Raw genomic sequence first — 21615 nt, forward strand, 5'->3', positions numbered from 1 at the left:
ACACGTTATCAGCACACTTCTACCGCTACGCTTAGGAATTTGACAAGGAAATTTTCCACATCAAACCAATTCATCCATATCATCACGCAAGTTCTTTCAAAACAACGGTTTTTATCTTGATAATTTTGCAGCCCTGATAGCATAAACATTCACCATAATGCATGACCCAACTTTACGTTTTTTGAATTTTAGATTTCACATAAATTGTGTATGCATTATATTCATAATTGTTGAATTATGTGAATTCGATATTTGCCATGAATTGCATCAAATATGTGTACATGCATTAAAGTTATTGAATTGCATATGCATCAAATTAAATTATATATGAATTGAATTAAAAAAAAAAACAGAAAAATAAATAAATAAATCGGAAATCACAGTCTTGGTTCTTCGAACCCATGACCTCGTGCCTTGAACCAAGCCTAAAGCTTGGACGGTCGCAACAAGCCAAGCACTGAGTCCCCAAGCCGGAGCCATGGTTTGCAGATTGAAACCTAAAAACCCCAACGCCTTCCACGGTGTCTCCACCATCGCAGGTTGGCCTGTAGCCCATCGTCACACCATAAGTCACTATGTTTGACAGCTTGAAGCTCGTCCACGACATCAATTGATTGGGATTCGATTGAATCTCATTAGATTTTTCTAAAAAACCGATTCGAATTTCTAGGGTTTTATGAGAAGGTTGAGATTCTTTCAATCTCCGTTCATCTTCAAGGTCTCTGACGACCCATATACTCGCCTCGAGCACCACTGTCCTAAAGCACGGCCGCCTGAAGCGTTGGCGCCAGTTTTCTTCCCCGGCGAACATACCTAGCTACGACTGGGGTGACTTTAGACCCAACCCGAGCCCTATTAGGCTCTGTTACTCGGCCTGCTTTCCTTGTTTTTGGGCTGACCCGCATTGACCTAAAACCCTTTAGCTCAACCCACGAAAGACACCAGCACAGGCTATGGTGTCCCCAAACGCTGCGACGCATTGGATCACATCCTCCCTTGGGCCCGGCTACTTTTTCTTTCAAGGTAGCCCGTTTGCTACCTTGGGCTTGAACCCCTATATGGGCCACTATCTTTTAGGCTCAGCTGTTTCCTCCGATCCATCAAAAATAAAAAATAAAAAATAAAACCTCTTTTTTTTTCTCCCCGTGGACCTGCAGCCTGCACCTGAGACACCCCAGCCCAATTTTTGGGCCTGGGCTACACGGACCGAAATTGTGCAGCCCACCTGTGGGCTTTGGCCTAGTTTTGGGCCTTGAGCTTCGATTGTTTAATAACTTTAAAAAAAAATTGGGTTTTATATTTTTTTCACCCACACTTTAATTTTGATCCTAAGTCCAAATAATTAAATTCAATTATAATTGTAGACCTGAAGTTCTATGTTCATATTTTTGTTGCATATTTTTGTGTATATATTTGTGTTTGCCTACAGGAACATATGAACCTAAAGTTCATAAATTATTTTGAAACTTGAAGTTTCATAAAAAACATGCCTTGTTTGAAAACCTGAAGTTTTTACTTAAAAACATCACCCATGAAAACCCAAAGTTTTTTCATGCAAAATTAAACCAATACATATCTATTAGAACCTGTATGTTCTAATTTTATGTGAATGGATTGATTTTTCTCCATTACACCAACCACATCTTGTCCATCTATTTTGTGATAGGAACAGTTCAAATTTGAATAAACTCGACTTCATCGCTTTGGACGTCTCTGGAAGGAACTACCTCAAGTGGGTTCAAAATGTGAAGCTCAACCTCACTGCAAAGAACTTGTGTCCTGCCATTGAAGAAGCGACTGACAACCCTGTTGGCGAAGCTGAAAAAGTCAACGCTATGATCTTCATCCGAAGACATATCCATGACGCCTTGCAAACTGAATACCTTGCTGAGGAGGATCCACGTGCACTACGGGTCGCTTTAGCTAATCGTTTTGATCACCAATACATAACTGGTAGCATTTGCGATTCCAAGACTTTAAGTCTATGAATAAATATAATTCTGAAGTTTGTCAAATTTGATCACTTCTCAAGTTTTGTAATGAAACTTTGACCGAAGAGGATCTCTTGAAAAATACCTATTCGACCTTCTCTATTTCTAATATTGTCCTACAGCAACAATATAGAGCTCAGAAGTTCACTAAAAAGGTCACTGTTGCCTAGAAGTTCACTATTGTTGCGTTATAAGCAGTATTACCAAGAGAGTTTCGAGTAGGTAAAGATGACTGTAAACAAACTGGCTACTGAATAAAATACTGCAAGAAAACATTATCAACCAGAGACCAGACAAACAAAATCATAGTACATTGAAACTAAGCTAAACAGAATCTCAATTGACAACATCCTTCCTATTCTCATATATAAAGAACAACGGGACATCCTAAGACTCAAAAGAAACCGATAACCATTAAAAAGGTCTAAAGTGAAACTTTATCTCACAAAATCCCCAGAATCTTGCCACCAGAAAATGCATGATGCGAAAATTCCCTAGCGCATACCAGCTTTTCTAAATAGGACTTACACGGGAGTACGCTCTCTGGCTCAAAATTCCAGCTCCTTCTAGAGATTGTCAATCGGGTGTAAGTGTAGAAACAAAGACTAACTTTGCTGGGTAATCTCAGCAACTTGCATTACTTCGGCTTCAGCTTCTTTGGAATTTCATAAATTCCTTACTTTCCCCTTTCTTTCTTTTTATTTTTTTGGACTTAGAAGCAGTTTTATCTAAATTCTGTGGTAGTCATTGGATTGTTAAAGCTTTATTACATTCGCTATTTTGTTTATAATGGACAACATGCTTGTAATTGCTTGGGATTTAAATAATTTTTATTTTCTATTAAAAACCAAAACACTGTATAGAGGAAATGAGATTACTTACAATACCTTATTTGTTTCCGGTCATATTGTTGATTATATAAGAGCAACTCCAGCGTGGGAGCCCTCCCCCCAGGCTATTCACTATTCAATCCACCTGGTGAACGGTAATTGCCCTTAATGAATAGTAATCGCTTTTTGCATCTCCACCGTTGTACTTCAATAACCCTGGCAATAGGCAATAAAATATTAGTTTTTTTTATTTATAAAATATTACAAAATAATTTTATTTGTAATTTCAAATAAGATTTTTAACCGTTCTAGTTGTGCCACGTGTCATTATCCGAAAAGTTATAAAATAATACAAAATAATTTTATTTGTAATTTCAAATTAGATTTTTAATCGTTCTTGTTGCCCTACTTGTCATAAAATCCGAAAAGACAATTATTGGTGATGGAAAAAAAAAATTGGATTGAAACTTTGAAAGAAAGATAGGAATGTGGTTGAAACTAGTTGAGAAAATATGAAATTGTGGTGTAAGGTAGAAGATAATGAGAAGGTATTTATAGAAAAGTAAAGTCAATTTTTTTTAATTTTTTAATTTTTTTTTTCTGATTTATAATAATTTTTTACATTTTTTTTAATTTTTATTCACATAATTAATCTCTGCCGTTGGATTAAAAAATTTGAATTTCCAACACTCCAGATTGTGCCACGTGGCACAACTGTAACATTTCAGAATTTTAAATTGTTTTTTCTTTTTTTTTTTTAAAATTTCCATAGCCTAATAATGTGGACCGTTGATCTCAGATCCAACGACTGAAATTAAATTATGTTTTTAAATTTTTTTTTACCTTTGAAAATCCAACGGTCCATAAAATATAGCCGTTGAAACCAACGAACATGGGGAAGCCATGTGGCCTCCCCAACGGTAAGAATTCTGAGTGGGCCGCGAGCCCCATTTCTGAATTTATGTCTCCTAATGCGCGCTTGAAAGCCACGTGCCTGACAGAAAAAAATAAAAACAAACGGCTGACGTCGCCCTGACGTCACACCCACTTCGGGCTCGGGCTGGCAACTCGTGCCAGGCCTTTCCCTCGGGCTACCACACGCTGGACCAAATCAGTCGGGCTTTCAAGCCCTGTTCATGGGCTTTCAAGCCCTGTTCATGGGCTTGTCCCCAGAGCAAAAGCTCCCGGTGGAGTTGCTCTAACTGGTTTGTAGAAAGGTGCATCGCTCTACAACATTACCTTAGTTGTATCTATGATTGCATTGCATATAACACATTGTGGCCACCTGATCCTTGGTCTATAATTTTGGAATTTAAGAATTAAATATTAATTGGTTATCTTCTTGTACATGTATATCTCTTACTATTTAGCTCTATCCAAGGCCTTGTTTTTCTGTAAGTATCTAAAAATTTCATATTATGTTCCTTATTTTTACCTAAACTCAATTTCTGGGATGCTGCATGCACTTTTTTTTTTTTTTTTACATACAACAAGAGTCAGACTAGTATTTTTTATAAGCCCTATATTGCACATAGGCAACTTTTGTCCTCCAGTAATCGGGCTATTGTTTGGACCCCATCAACTGTATTGCTACATAGAGTGCCAGCTCATCTTTACTAATGTGGTCGTTTCCTTTGTTACATTTTTATTTTTCTAATGTTGCTCGATATCCATCTTACCATCTTGAAGTTCATGTGCTCCATTTTCATTGTAATATTGCTCTCTTAGAACTGTAGACGAATCAGAGAATATAGATAACGAGTAGATTTAACTGTTACTACAGAGTGATTTAAGTGGTTGTGTTACTTATTTTTTTATATGTTCTTCGTCATTATATCTTTCAGATGAGTAACTCATAAACAATTTGTTTTACCAGGAAACATCTGATCACTATGCCATTGGTTTGAAGATACTAAACCAACTTGTGTCTGAGATGAGTCAGGTTTGATTTTAATTTGTGCCCCTTTATCTCATCATTAATACGAGATGTTACTTTTTGGTTACATAAGATTTCCACTCCGTTTCCATTATTTCTTGTCGCAGTATCATCCTGAAGTTTCTTCAGGGCATCGTTACATGGATATATGATAGTGTGCGGTGTGAATATTTATTAATTTATTTTTTTGTTCAAGAACACTGATAGAGGCTAGTTTAAGCACTCAAAGTTTGCCCTTGGTCGAACATCTATAGGCATATTGTTATTTGATTAGTTTCACTATTATTTTGGAGTTGTAACATTCCAATTTTTATAAGAATTAAACCTTTTTTTGTTTGTTTCTTTGAAAGGGCCTCTCGTTTTAAAAAAATGTAGGACAATAGGAAGGGATAGAGAAATAGAAGAGATAGGGACTTCACTCAGGCCTTTGGCATTTCACCAAAGGTGTACTGGAACCACTCCAATAGAGAAATTAGAAAAATTCCGGCATCACACCAGCCTTCAGCATTACAATAACAGGTGCCTTGGAATCACTCTAAGGTTGTTGTGCCTCACACACAAGCTCGGAAATCCAGAATTTCTGTTTCACTAACAATCTGAATTCAAAAGCTTACAATTTATCCCCTTTATAGGCTTAATTGGTACATGAATCTGGAAAGGTCCGCATTAATATGCTTAGGAATTCTAAAGACTAATTTATGACACCAAATCCATTAAGAATGTAACATAGGGAGACTTAGACAATTAACTTGCAGACTACATTGCGTTTAATGAAATTTTAACTTGCCTATTAACATGTGCTTGTTTATTTTGTATTTGATTAACATTTGTTTGTTTTTTCACTACTTGATAAATGTTCAGCTTAATCCTGGGTTGCCTTCAACGCATCATCGGAGGGTTGCGTGCTCCTTCAGGGATGAGTCTCTCTTTCAAATATTCCAAATATCCTTGACTTCATTGCGTCAACTGGAAAGTAATGGTAAGATGTTGGCAGTGGATCTTAACCTGTTTGGAGTACCCCTTACCACTACTTTATATTTATTGTAATTCTTGTTTGATTGGTCAGTTTGATTTTGTGATGCACAGTTGCAAATCAATTGCAAGAGTTGGCTCTTTCGCCTTCACTTAAATGCCTATCATTTGATTTTGTTGAGACCTCACTTGATGAAAGTTCTGAAGAATTTGGTACTGTTCAGGTATTATCCTTGTTTCTTTTGGATTGTTAACCATTTAAAGGTTTGTCGACGAGTCTCTTATGCAGTGAATCATAATAAGAATGTAACTGTTAATCTTACAAATTCCATCGGGTTGGAAGTCAAACACTTCAAGTCTTCTTTGATTACTATGCCAATACAAAACCCCCCCCTTTCAAAGGATGTTAGTACATGTGATTTTTCTTCTTCACCAATTGTTGATGATTTCTAGGACCTTATTTGATTAGAAAAAGAATAAGCAAAGAAAACTGTCTCTCGTGGGATAATTTGTTGCTAATGTATTGTGAATCGGATCCTTGTATGTGCAAGTGTACAGTGGTGCAAGATATTTTTTATTAGTTCTCGATTACCTGCAACCACATGCAGTCTTGTATGTGCAAGTGTACAGTGGTGGAACTTCTGTCCTCATCATTCTTAGGATGAAAAGGATCTCATTTAGCATCTAGCGGTCGAACGACCGTAGGAGTACTCGAAGGTTTCGCTTTATCCTCATTAAAACGACACAACACCTTTTAGGTGTAGTTTGACTGATGTACTAGGATTCCATCTGAATAATGCTCGATCTCCAGGTCGAGACATTATCAAGATTAACAGCTCTCCTAAAGTCCTCATTTTGAGGACTGTGAGGATTAAATGCATATTAGCCACAAGATTATGTTACTTTAAATGACATACCCCGACCCGGAATGTCCACTAGGATTCCGAATCAAGCTGTGTTGTCCGACACCTAAAAGGTGACGAAGCCATAAAGTATAATGATGTGGAAAATGTGAATAAATTTAAACCTAAAAGTGCCTAAAGACAAGAGTGTGTTGTGAGCGGGAGTGAACCCATTTCACACGCGATGTCAGAGCATAAGTAAAGTACAGTAGTGTGGGTAAGGATCATACCCTCAGAGGTAGCCACCTATACTAAGATTCGCCACAAATCCTCGTTGATACAAACTTTCAATAGCTAAAACCTGGAGGGGCACAAAAACGAGGGTGAGTAAGCCTGAAAATAAAGTTTTTTAATAAACCCTTTTGAAAACGTTATAACCTCTTGCCGTAAAACCCGTATAATTTTCCAGAAAATAATAATACATACGTATATAGAAATCATGCTCAAGAGTAGTGAAAACTGAGTATATGCCATGTCAAGTATCTTCACAATAAAATAAGTAAGCCAGATGAAATAAATCAATGTAAAATGATATGCTAGCCGGAGTCACCTAACGTGACTTGTACAACTGAACCTATAGCTTATTAAATATGTCTGCACACGAGTTGGAACCACCTATTATGTTCTATACAACAGGGCTGGGTGTAAATAAGTACCCTCAAGTGCTACGATCACGTGAAGGTTGTGTGAATAATCACAGGTCACCTACGAGTCGGAACCACATAATGTGGTATGTACGACAGGGCTGTGCACCAAACTTGGATCCAAGGTGAGCGTGCAGTGCGGGAGGTGAACTTCACGTGAAAGACTGTGCCCTGGCCACGGGCGGGAGCACTAACACCGGGGTGTAGGATAATAAGCACTAAATGCATCTAAATATAACCATACACACTACAATTACTATCATCAATATGCACTAACCTGAAGCTTACCTGGGCATCCGCAGCGTCATGCAATAATATGTATATTTATACTAATGCATATACTAAAATGAAATGCAAGCATGACATGGCACTTAAAACATAAATCCATTTAAAACAATTTATGGGAAAATGGAAAACATATATATAGGTATATATAGAAAACCAAAAGCCCACTCACCACCAATTTCACCATTACCAGCCAATTCCATAAAAATTAAGTCAAAACGCATTCAACTCTCCAATCTGCAACTAAGGTTCGTTTTACTCATTTATGATAATCCATTTGATGTGTGGTTATGATCAAGTACTCCTAATCTGTAACCTAGTTGTGATGTTTAACTTAGATTACCAAATAAGAATCCATTAAGAACAAGAAAACTTCATAGAACCAAAGAAATCACATGGCAGGATGTATGCATACCAGTTTCTTCATTCATTCACATGTTGATGCGAGATTTATACGCACACAAATTAAACCCTCTTTTTATCAATTGTAGTAAGTATGTAAGTAGGGATCGTTCTGGACCGGGGATTAGGAGGGATTGTTAATCACTTGGATTTGACTCAAAAACATAAAAACAAAGTTAAAAACGTTCACAAAGACTCAAAGGACTCAAAACAAGTTCAAAAGACTCAAAACTGCCTAAAAACACTAACTAGGCAGTTTCTGACCTTAAACCCAATGTTGGACGAATTTAAGATTATGGCTTGATTCAAATGTAAAATAACAATATAAAACACTATACTAGACTCAAAGAATGCAAAACTAAACTTTAAAACACTAAAACAAACCAAAAGACTCAAACATCACCCAAAACACTCAAAACAGCCTTAAAATCACTTTCTGGGCAGTTTTGAGCACTTTGGTGAATTTGGACGAATTTTGGGAAATAAATTGAATCAAAACACTTTAAAACATAAACTAAACAAAGTCTAAACACTAAAGAACAAGAAAGTAAAGGGGGGTTTTAAATTGACGAGAATTGAAATAACGAAAGAAGTTAATAAACTAGACAGAATGTAAAGATGAATTTGATGGAATTGAATGGATGGGAACCTAGCTAAGGGGTTCATCTCCATACATGTTATACTTGCATAATAAAATGATTTCCAATTGCATTTCAATAAACTATGATACTCAACACCCCAAGTTAACCGTGATGCACTAATTAACCTTCAAATCTTCCTAACGTTATTGAATTGGATGATGCATGCGACAATTCAAAACATTCCCCACAAGTCCTCAACATGAATGCATAGAAGAGGTACAAGCAAGAATCATTACGCTCTATGAAAATTATAAGTGTTGACGAGGCATTCGTTACTATGATTGCATGAAACTTATGCCAAGAATTTGTTTAACGCGATTGTTTATAAGCAACCTCCACTACTTGCGAATATAAGTTCGTAACTATTAGGTGAAACTCACTTATATTCTAGCGTCATATTCATGCATGAAAATTAAGCGCGCATTCTCAATAAACATACATAAATAAGTTATCAATCAAACGGTTAAACAAATTGAATCCACAACTTATGAAACGCAATTAGAAGTAATCAAATCAAAATGCAAGCATAAACATATATTTCGAATCCCCCCCTAGCCAAGGGGGGTTTAGTTGAATTTAAACATTGGAATCAAAGAAACACCTAAACATTCCAACAACTCAAACTTGAATTGTATGAACGTTTAGGCCCTCTTCTCTTCCATTCCTCATTCGTACAAAACAAAGAGTATTGAAATTAAACATTGAAATCAAAGAAACACCTAAACATTCCAACAACTCAAACTTGAATTGTATGAACGTTTAGGCCCTCTTATCTTCCTCTTCGTTGTAGCACAAGGTCTAAGGATAGTTTGATGGTGTGAATGGTTTGGGGAGTGGTTGGAATGGCTGCAATGGAGGAGAAAAGTGTTTTGGTGGCTGCTGCAAGGGTGTGGAGAGGTTTTGACGAATTTCTGGAATATGGAAGAGTGAATGAGAATGAATTCAGGTGTGAATGAGTGTGAATGGTTTTTATAGGGAGATGAATGGATGGGAGAGGGAACATGACAGCTAGGTTAAGTGAATGCATGTGCAAAATAGCTAGGATGGCTGAAATTGTAAGGGGAATGCATGTGCAATGTTGGAAATCTGATGGGAGAAAGGTGGATGCATGTGTTGGCTGATTTAAAGAATGTGAGGGAATGATGAAAGGGGAAACATGACAGCTAGGATGAATGCATGTGGAGTGCATGTGCAATGTTTTAAAGGATGGAATGCATGTGAATATGCTAGAAATCTGATGGGAATGAATGATTAAATGTGAATGGCTGATTAGAATCTAGGGTGCATGTGGGTTAGAAATGCATGTGGGTGAATGTTTGAATGATTAAAGGGGAAACATGACAGCTAGGTTGGTTGGTGGCTGCCATGGAGGTCTGGAATGATGGAATTGCACAAGGGGAATGCATGTGCACGGTTTTGGTGTGGAGAAATGATTATGGATGCATGTGTTGAATGATTTCTTGGTGAGGGATGTGGAGTGGCTGGAATGATGAAAGAATAAAGGGTGCATGTGGGTTAATTAATTAAAGGGAGTGCATGTGCAATGTTGTTGTTGGTGCAATGATGGAGGAACAAGTGCATGTGGCTGAAATGTGGAAGGTGTGTGGCTACTTCAAGTAGGAATCCTTGTGACATCAACTCTTCAATTTCGTCCATTCCTTTTGCTCCAAGTATAAGTTATCCCTTCCAAGTCCAATTTTGCTCCAAAATGCTCCAAAATGCATCTTTTTGCTTCCTTAGCCACATGAACCTAAAAACACACGAAAATGGCTTAAACGCCAAAAACAACTATGAATTAACAATATAAATGCACGAAAACAAGCTAAGTAAGTCGCCTAAATATGCTCCTATCACATGTTTACCAAGATTAAGCATGATGTGTACTACCTTGATCAAATAATTCATAAGCAGCCCTAATGGTGATCAAACATTAAGATTAACAAACAAATTATATTATAAAATCAGTGAATGAAACAAGAATGCAGATTGGTAATTTGAATACTTCAACTTAATAACATAGAACAAGTTTGCAAGGCTGCATCGAATTCCCAAACTATGAACTTAATTACACAACATGATTACAAAATATATAAATATCAAGAACAACATGAGTGAAATTAAAGTTTATAGAAGAAACCCCCTTGAAGCAATTCTGATGTTGAACTTCTCCAAGAATAGTAAGGCTGCGTGGTTTCTTCGGTGGCAGCGGATGGTGAAGGGAAATAGGGTTTTGTTTCTGGAAGAAAGGCCAAAGAAAGAGAAGAGAGGGAGCTCTGGGCGACCCCCAAAGGGGCTTGTCAAAAAGTGATCTGAAACCCTAGTATTTATAGGCTAAATGGGTCTGTAGCTGATTGCAAGGTGATCCCAACCATTAAGCCAAAGTTTTGAACGTTTTTCCTTATTTGGTTCCTCCAAATCAGGCTAGATATTCCAATTCCTTTCCCATTCTACTCCTGGTCTTATAACAAGCCGGATTCGTCTTGGATTTTTTACTTGGGCTTCAATACAGGCCACTAAACTTCTTTCCACGTTTGAATAAGGGTCAACCCCAAAAATGGTATGTTTTCACTTCTTTTGCCTTCAAATTGATCCTAAAGTACATGTTACTGCACACTAACACAAAATACGGTAAAATGCAACCAGTTTAACTCAAAAACATCACAAAGAGGCTAGAAATGGATGGTATAAATGTATATGAGTTATCAAACGACGCCAAATGTCCCATGGTGGTGATCCGCCATTCCTAAAGCCAACTCCATCAACCACCACCATAATTAGACTCTCCTTGAGCTTAGGAACAAACCCTAAACAACCTTAGAAGCGGCGAAGCACCGGAGAAGTTGAATCGAATGCCACATTTTTTAGGGTTTCCGGCTGATTCAAGACGAATTGGATCTTTTCCTGACCAAATTGGAATTGACCACATGTATAAAACTTGCTCTACTCGTTGAGATCTTCATTCCTATAAAATTTGAGAATTTTTTGAAATAGTTGAATTTTCCAACGAGTCAGGGCGGCCGGTAGTGAGTGGGCCGATACCCCACCCGACATTACTAGGCTAATTTGGATGCCCTGATTTCATATTAGACATCTGATTGATGAAATTCCGTTGTTTGGTTATAATTCCGTTAAGGGCCACCACTTGGCTATTATATGATTTGACGATTCGACCATTGCATCATTACCAAACTTTAATACATAGTAGTACATAATATTTAAGGATATTAGGAACTGATGGATCAGGAATTTGACATACGGATCTTCCTTGATAGGTTTTCTAAGTTTCTAAATCTAAACGTCGGCCGCCACTTAATTTTAGCGATTAGCGGAGATTCGACCATTGGATTGTTCCAAAACTTTAGGATATTGTTCTAAAAGCTTATTGAAACTCTTGGGAAGTTATGGATCAGAAATACAAGGTGCGGATCTTTCGAATCGAGTTACGTAGGGTTGTGGACCCTACCGTCGACCTTTGACCGATGGTTGACTTTTGGTCAATGGTTTACAAATCATTCTAGAACGTCCATGAGGATGTGTTTTATGTAAGTTACATGTTCTATTGATAAGAATTCTAAGACATGATTTGATATTTGTTCTAGGCGACGATCCTTCGTGACGCTTTGATATTTGTGCTAGGGAGTTGTAGCGAGGACTTCAGGTGAGTGGGTCTTTTCCTTTTTATAGCATATATATATATATATATATATATATATGATTGATAATTTCTATTTAGGTATTTGAAAAAGAATTTCTTACGTGCACCTGGATTAGACTAAAATTTATAAGCATTTGCAAAATGACGAAATTTATGAAATTATTCCGGATCCTGTGGGATGCCTTAATCCAAGTTACAGCTTTGATGAATGTTATATTGACTAGACATTATGGAATATGCTAATCATACGGGATGCACAAGTAAGCTTACTATAAGGAGATGCCTTGATTATATTTATAGTCATGAATAGCACGGTGTTGATTAGAATTGTTGAATGGCTATGGTATGACTATATTGATGTTATTTGCTCATCATTGCTGCACCTGGTGTTAGTGCTGACCTAGGGTCAGGGCCAGTCTTTCACCTGTATGTTCACATCCGCACCCCACGCTCGCCTTGAATCCAAGTAGGTGCCAGTCATGTCGTACATATTGCAATAAGAAACTCCGATATCTTGTCGTACATGTTGCAATAGGCAACTCTGACTCATATGTGATTGCGAATAGCGCCAATCGTCACGTGATTGTAGCACTAGAGCGTATATTATGATTACACCTAGTCCTGTCGTACATGTTGCATTAGGCAACTTCGACTTGTGTGCTAGCATAAATTGATGAGCATCAATTCAGTCGTATAGGTTGCATTAGGCGACTCCGACTTATGTGCTAGTATAGATCGATGTGCATCTGATTTTATTATGCTACTATTGAGATATTATGATTGGCATATTTCTGGAATTATTGTTGATTTGCATTTGATTTCATACTTATATGTAGTATGATTTTCTGGAAACTATACTTGTTTTACGGCGAGGATTTATAACGTTTTCAAAAGGTTTTTATTAAAACTTTATTTTCAAGCCCATTCACCCTTGTTTTTCACCCCTCTAGGTTTTAGCTGCTAAACTTTTGTATCGACAAGGATTCTTGGTAAATCTTAGTATAGGTGGCTACCTTTGAGGGTATAATCCTTATCCTATCGTACTGTACTTTACTTATACTCTGACATCACGTGTGAAATGGGTTCATTCTCGCTCACTGCGCACTCTCGTATTTAGACACTTTTAGGTTTAAATTTATTCACATTTTCCATATTAGTACACTTTATGGCTTCGTCACCTTCCAGGTGTCGGCCAGCACAACTCGATTCGGAATCCTAGTGGACATTCTAGGTCGGGGTGTGTCAAATTAGATGGAAATATCTTTAATTGGCTAACAGAGATAAACACAAGGACCAAATTGGCCAAGTTAAAATACAGGGACTAAATTAACTCAATGATTAAAACACAGGGACCATTTTAACATTTAAGCCTTGCCCTAAGGATATCTCAATTTGCTAGATTTTTTTTGCTCAATTTTGTCGGAATTTTTGGTCCATTGGGATTAAGCCATGCTAAGTCCTCTCTCTAAACACTAATAATGAAAAGAAAAAAAAAATTATAGCCCACAGTAATAAGTTGAATCGTTGTTTGCTTTATCATCATTTCTATTTTTTAAAAAAGTATTTTTAGAGTAATAATTATTATTTTTAAATTTGTTTTTATCTACATGGTCTTCTTCTTGTCCTTTTTTAAGTGTTTAATGATTTATAATTTTTTTATATAATTATAAAGTTTTTCTTTGTTACTTTTAAGTAATTGAGAAGGATAAATTAGTAAATTTATAAGTAAAATTTTGACTCAAGGGGTCATATGAAAGAGAATTAAAACCTAAGGGGGTGTTTGTGTAATGTCTCAAACGTGAGGGGGTTTTGTGAAAACTCGATAAACCTCAGGAAATGTTAGTGCAATTAACCCGTAGAATATAACTTAATAATTATCTCTCTGTTGCTGTCATATTTAGAATAGAAATGTGATTGTGTAAATCCTAGGGAATCTGGGAATGTATTCTATATTCCTATTAGGAGTAGATTACATATTTAGTGTTGTAATCCTAAAGGGAAAGGTTTTTACCTATCCTACTACTATAAATAAAGGCACAATAGGGTGAATCAAAGACACTTCACAATTAAATCAATCTCTCTTCTCTCAACATTGCCGAACCCCTATCTGTCTAAACCCTAGATCGTTCAATCAAATAGGCCTACAACATGTTATCAGCACGCTCTTGCCAGAAACTAAGGAATTGACGCATCATAGGAGGAGGCTATCATCCACCACATTCAAAAGCTTATTCATTTTCTACTAATCAGGTACGCTTAAAATAAAAGAAGATATTTGAAATGTCCACGAAGCAAGAAAACATTCCCCATGATGCATGAACCCCTCTATGTTTATATTTTCCTTTTGATATATATATTGTATATGTTCATATATTTGTCAATATATATATATATATATATATATATATATATATTTGTTTCATGCATCACACAATTCAATTTTTATGTGGAATTTGTGAGTCAAAATATATAAAATAAATTAGAAGCATATTTAAGGTTTCCTAAACCCTAAGGGATTTTGAAAACTACATGGGAATGGGATGTAGTGCGGCATACCACCGCACCATCACTATGGACAAAGCACCAGGCCACGCCCTAGATTTCAACTAGGCAGGGCCTGAAGCCTTATGCCCAAAACGCTGCCAGCCTAGATTGGCTAGGTCTACTACCGTATGCCGTAGCCTTTATGGTTGCTAGGCTCACTGCCTGCCCTGGCCTACATCCAATCCAACCCAGTTAGCTGGGATTTTCCTACGGCTCCCATCTCATGCAGCCAACCCTCTCGGCTGGGCTTCCCGCACCAAACCCGCAAGCTTTTGAGCTTGCTCCCGTGCCCCTTCCCTCGGTCTAACTTCGAAACCCAGTTGTGGTTGGGGTTTCCTTTCCTCACCCGTGGCTTGCAGCCATCACTCGAGGTCCTTTAGGCCTTGCCTTATGCTTAAGGCACCCAAACCTGTGCCATATTCCCATGGCACTAAGCCCAAATTATTTTGGGGCTATATTTTTCGACCAATAATATTATTATAATATTATTTTGCTTCTACAATCGACCCCGTATGGCACAATTTATTGAATTAATTAAGAGTGACATGCAGTCCATTAATCTGATAATGAATCCAAAATTATTGACCTGAATATCACTTTTGGACATTAACAATTCAACAATTTATTTTTATACTTTGAACCGTCACATACTTTCGTAGTAACGAAGCTCTCACACTTAAGTTCCCGAAGAACCTCAAATCCACTATATCCAAATTAGTATATTGCATTCTGTGTTTCTTGCAAGAACCTGTCATTATGAACTAATTGTTCATAAAAACTAAATTAAACCTATAGTTTCAAATTTAGTGCCTTTGAAACCTGAAGTTTTCATTCAAAAATACCACATGAATCTAGTAGTTTTCATGCATAAATTAAACCATTACATGTCTATAGAACCTGTATGTTCTACAATATATGTCTATGGCTTACCATATAACTAATCACGTTTTCTCCCTCCGTTTTAGGGACATGTCGAACTTAAACAAGCTCGATTTCTCTGCTCTAGAAATCTCTGGAAGAAACTATCTTAAGTGGGTACAAGATGTGAAGCTCCATTTAACTGTAAAGGGCATTCGAGCCACCATTGAGGCATCTATCACCGAAAAACCTATTAACGAAGCTCATATGGCTACTGCAATGATCTTCATTCGAAGACACATCCATGATGCATTGCAGACTGAGCATCTCGCTGAAGAGGACCAGCGCACCATTTGGCTTGTTCTGGCCAACGTTTCGATCACCAGAAAGACATATACTTGACTGAAGCAAGACACTACTGGCAGCATCTTCGCTTTCCAAACCTTAAGTCCGTGAATGAATATAACTCTGAAGTTTGTAGAATCCGTTCTTTGTTGAAATTCTGCAAAGTGGAACGAACCGAATCAAATCTCTTAGAGAAGACATATTCGACCTTCCATGCCACCAATATTGTCCTACAGAACAATATAGGGCATAGAAATTCACCAATTTTTTCGATTTGATATCTGTTTTACTTATCGCTGAAAAGCAGAACTAGCTTTTGATGAAGAATCATCAAGCTCCACCTATTGGCTTGAACGCCGCGCCTAAAGCGTATGCAACCTATTTTAGTAGCCATAAACGACGAAATAACCATCATGGCCATGGCAATGGGCGGCAAGCCCAACCACGGGCCCAAGGTCAAAAAGTGATGCACCTAAGGGAAGAATTGCGAACCAGCAACGTCCACCACTCGTCCCTAAAGTCCTAAACTTCAAGAACAAGGGCAAAGCTCCCGTTCAGGCTGCTTCTCCTAAACTGGACATGTGTTATCATTGTGGATCAAAGGATCATTGGCCACACGTAAGCCGAGTTTCGCCTGAGGCTATTGCCAAGTATCATTCCCGTCATGAGTCTAACTTTGCACATATGGATCATTCGGAAGATACAACTTCATCAATGGAGATATAGGATTTTCAGGAAGCATCAGCGCCTATGGATGAATAAATTAGACATGCTTTTTTTTTTAGGGTGGTTACCCCTAGTGGTCGAGCCCACTAGGAGTGGTCGGCCATACCCTCCTATTTTGCTAGGTTTATGGTTTAATTTTGAACAATTTTTCTATGTATTTGGAATAATTTGTTTGGTTTTGGTTTGTTTTGAATTATGGATTGTTATTTGAATGTATATTATTTTCTTGAATTGCTTAATTAAATGAATGGACTTATATCTATGCATGTGACCAATTGAATCAATTTATTTCTAGGTATGTTTAGTGGGGAAGTTAGTTGTCTGGTAGATAGTGCAACCACGCACACCATCTTACGTGAACGACACTATTTTACTAACTTAACACCCAAGAAAGCTCATTTGACAACTCTCTCAGGCTTATCCAACCTGATCGAAGGATACGGAAAGACACGTATCGTGTTGTCTAATGGTATAATCTTGACCATTAAGGATACACTCTATTCTCCACGTTCCGGAAGAATGTTGCTGAGTTTTAGAGATATTCGAGATAATAAATATCATCTTGAAACCACTGAAGATCATGGTTCTGAATTTCTTTGTATGACTTCATACGAATATGGCCAGAAGCATATTCACGAGAAGTTGGAACGATTGCCGAGTGGGTTGTACATTACAACCATTCGCGGCATAGAAGCTCATAGTGTGGCTGGCTCTATGCCTGAGTTCTAGGACACCTTGTTGCTTTGGCAAGACCGTTTGGGACATCATAGACGTGACATAATGCGCCATATCCTCAAATCTTCTCACGAGCATAAGTTACATCCCTACGTTGGAGTTCCGGATACAAAGCGTGTTCTTTAGGGAAGTTGAATACTCAACCCTCTCGTACAAAGATTATTCATGACCCCCCTAAATTTCTTCAGAGGATTCAAGGGGACATTTGTGGACCAATCTAACCAACCTGCGGACCATTTAAATATTTTATGGTGTTGGTTAATGCATCGACAAGATGGTCACATGTTTGCTTATTGTCCACACACAACGCCGTGTTTGCTAAACTCCTAGTTCAAATCATTAAGCTAAGGGCTCACCACCCTGATTATCCAATTAAGTCAATTTGATTGGATAACGTTGGAGAGTTTACGTCACAAACTTTTGACGACTATTACATGTCAGTAGGGATTGATGTGGAACATCCTGTGCCCTATGTTTACACCCAAAACGGCCTGGCAGAAGCTTTCATAAAGCGCTTTCAAATGATAGCTCAGACTTTGGTTATGCGAACCAAACTGACGGTATCTGCGTGGGGTTATGCAATATTGCCCGCAACTATGTTGGTCCATCTGAGGCCCATCACAACTCAACCACATTAATCGTTACAGTTGGTCACTGGATACGAGCCTGACGTCTTGCATTTACGGGTGTTTGGTGTGCCATTTATGTGCTAATAGCGCCGCCGCTACGTACCAAAATGGGTCATCAGAGAAAAATGGGAATATATGTCGATTATGATTCGCCATCAATTGTTCGCTACTTAAAACCCTTGATAAGAGATGTTTTTATCACACACCTTGCAAATTGTCACTTTGATGAGACAATCTTCTCGTCGTTAGGGGGAGATAAGCATGCTAATGTTCCCGTAGAACGCCGCGAATTGTCGTGGTATGCTCCCACTATGTCTCATTTAGATCCCCACATTGCCCAGTCTGAAACTGAGGTGCGTCGAATTATAGATCTTCAGAGCATTGCTCAAAGCATGCTGGATGCTTTTAATGATCTAGCTAAGGTGACAAGATCACATATACCCGCTGCAAACACACCTGCAAGGATAGATGTACCCTGCATACGTCAACAACCCGCCTAGGAAGGCTGGACCATCCCCAAAGGTGAGGAGGCCGCACCTTCCATGCGGCAAGGTACATTGGCGGCTAGCCAATCATCTGCTCCGACCCTAAAGCGTGGCAGACCCCTTGGTTCAAAGGATTCACAACCCCGGAAGAGGAAAATGGCACCAATTAGTGACCCTAGTTTGAATACGACCATTGCTTACTCATCTGTTCCAACGCATGAGGTTATTCTAGATTACGGTAATGCTTCAGATGAAAGATGCCGGCCTCCCGAGAATCATGAGATTTCAGTCCACTACACAGTATTGGATGAGGTTTAGAATAGGAATGAGATGATCGTCGACGATGCATTCTTGTACTCAGTAATTACTGACATCATGCTTAGTAATGACATTGAACCACGTTCCGTCGATGAATGCTGACGTAGAACCGATTGGTCAAATTGGAAACAAGCAATCCAGTTTGAACTCGATTCGCTCGCGAAATGTAAAGTGTTTGGACCTATTGTTCCTACACCACCACGTGTGAAGCCTGTTAGCTACAAGTGGGTTTTCATGAGGAAACGTAATAAGAAGAATGAAATAGTGCAATACAAAGCATGCCTCGTGGTGCAAGGCTTCTCTCAGCGCCCAAGGATTGATTACAAGGAGACGTATTCCCCCGTAATGGACGTTATAACATTCCGCTACCTAATCAGTTTAGTAGTTTTTGAAAAACTGAATATGCAGCTTATGAACGTGGTAACCGCGTATCTCTATGGGGATCTAGATACGGAAATCTACATGAAAGTTCCAGAAGGACTTCCATTAACTGGTTCAAATAGTTCTAGACCACGGAACACTCTCTCAATTAGGATGGATTAAAACAATCCGGGCAGATGTGGTATAACCGTCTGAGTGAATATTTGACAAGTTAAGGTTATGTGAACAACGAACTATGCCCATGCGTGTTTATAAAGAAGTCACATTCCAGATTTGTAATCGTTACAATTTATGTTGATGACATGAAACTTATTGGGACTCCCGCGGAGCTTGAGGAAATTGCTGCATACTTGAAAACGGAATTTGAGATGAAGGATCTTGGGAAAACTCGATATTGTCTCGACCTGGAGATCGAGTATTGTTCGGATGGAATCCTAGTACATTAATCGAACTACACTCAAAAGGTGTTGCGTCGTTTTAATGAGGATAAAGCGAAGCCTTTGAGTACACCCATGGTCGTTCGAACTCTAGATGCTAAATGAGATCTCTTCCGTCCAAAGGAGGATGAAAAAGAGATTTTGGAACCCAATGTTCCTTACCTAAGTGCAATTGGGGCTTTATTGTACTTGGCTCAGTGCATTAGACCCGACATCTCCTTCGCTGTGAATCTTTTGGCAAGATACAGCAATGCGTCCACACGCAGGCACTGGAATGGTGTTAAAGATATTTTTCGTTACCTTAAAGGTACTACAGATTTAGGCTTGTTCTATACCCGTGAATCTCCATGTGTTGCCGCCCCCTATGACCCTCAGATTGATTCTCGCCTTGTTGGTTACGTAGATGCTGGATATTTGTTTGACCCACATAGAGCGCGTTCTCAAACGGGCTATGTCTTTACCGTTGAAGACACCGCTATATCTTGGAGGTCTACCAAGCAAACGCTAGTTGCGACTTCGTCTAACCATGTTGAGATTCTCGCCTTGCATGAAGCATCGCATGAGTGCTTTTGGCTGAGAGAATTTATGGAACATATTTGAAGCACTAGTGGTCTTACATCAGTCGTTGACCTTCCTATGACGATCTTTGAAGATAATGCAGCATGTATCGAGCAATTCAAGAAGGGATACATCAAGGGAGACAACACCAAACACATAGCACCGAAGTTCTTTTACTCACACCTGTAGCAGTAGCATCAGAACATTGAAGTCAAGCAAATCTGTTCCCAGGACAACCTGGCCGATCGCTTCACCAAGTCATTGCCCAAGTCTATATTTCAGAAGCTCGTCCAAAGAATTGATATGCGTAAATTATCTGAGTTGAATCGCTTGTAGTTCTCTTATTTAGAAGTTACGTCTAACTCAGGGGGGAGTATCTAAAAACATACTCACATGATCTTAATGTACTCTTTTTCCAACAATCAGGAGCATTTTTTCCACTGGGTTTTTGCTACCTAACGAGGTTTTAATGAGGCACCTATATTGGGATGATCATACTCCGTTGAGTTTACTACCTTCATCCAGTTTGACGTTCGTTTTTAGACATTATGCATACTTCTCACTTTTCTCCTTAGTCTATGGGTTTTTCCTATGCCTTGGGTTTTACAATAGCAAGGTTTTGTGAGTTTTACTGCAAATGCATACTTCACTTAAATTTGAGACTCGCGATCACCCATTGTGCTGATGACTTCATCAACTATTCTACCTTACCTGCTGAAGATCTGATGCGATGGTTCGTTGAGTATTTACACAATCAAGGGGGAGTGTTGCAGTCATATTTAGAATATGAATGTGATTGTGTAAATCTTAGAGAATTTGGGAATGTATCTTATATTCCTATTAGGAGTAGATTACCTATTCAATGTTGTAATCCTAAAGGGAAAAGTTTTTACCTATCCTACTACTATAAATAAAGGCACAATGAGGTGAATCAAAGACACCTCACAATTAAATCAATCTCTCTTCTCTCTCAATATTGCCGAACCCCTCTCTCTCTAAACCTTAGATCATTCAATCAAATAGGCCTACAACACTCCCAAATTTTTGGCATTAAATAATAATAATTTTGGTTTAAATAAGGCTAGATTTCAGGAGCTTTGTATATTATTTTTGGAACTAATTGATAGATTAAAGGCAATTCCTGTAATTTTCAATTCAAAAAAGAGACAATTTAAACGTGGAACCAAAATTGTATGGACTAGTTTAATTGAAAGTGTAACAGCTAGGAATGTGTTGGTCTAACATGTTTAAAAATCAAGTGCCTATATCAAAATGCCTCTATTTTCCTATTGGTTTTGTTTGACGATTGTAATTGTATTATGTTTTTCTTGCTTTGGGTAT

General features: G+C 38.1%; 1 protein-coding gene across 1 annotated transcript; it reads left to right on the top strand.

Moving 5' to 3' along the window:
* The first annotated feature begins 18736 nt into the window (after positions 1-18736).
* LOC137734269 (secreted RxLR effector protein 161-like) lies at positions 18737-20316 on the top strand. Its single transcript, XM_068473563.1, has 3 exons — positions 18737-18892; positions 19609-19716; positions 19840-20316. Exons 1-3 carry the CDS (start codon positions 18737-18739, stop codon positions 20314-20316), a joined length of 741 nt encoding a protein of 246 aa, XP_068329664.1.
* The last annotated feature ends 1299 nt before the right edge of the window (positions 20317-21615 follow it).

This window comes from Pyrus communis, chromosome 5 (genome assembly GCF_963583255.1).
Source record: "Pyrus communis chromosome 5, drPyrComm1.1, whole genome shotgun sequence".
In the NCBI taxonomy this organism is placed as follows: Eukaryota; Viridiplantae; Streptophyta; class Magnoliopsida; order Rosales; family Rosaceae; genus Pyrus; species Pyrus communis.

Bases quoted from the DNA above. Each gene is read 5' to 3' on its own strand.
- LOC137734269 (XM_068473563.1), top strand. From the start codon at position 18,737: ATGGCACCAATTAGTGACCCTAGTTTGAATACGACCATTGCTTACTCA. The intron at 18,893-19,608 runs GTTTAGAATAGG...ACTCCCGCGGAG, and splicing joins ACTACACAGTATTGGATGAG to CTTGAGGAAATTGCTGCATA. The intron at 19,717-19,839 runs GTACATTAATCG...TTCCGTCCAAAG, and splicing joins ATTGTTCGGATGGAATCCTA to GAGGATGAAAAAGAGATTTT.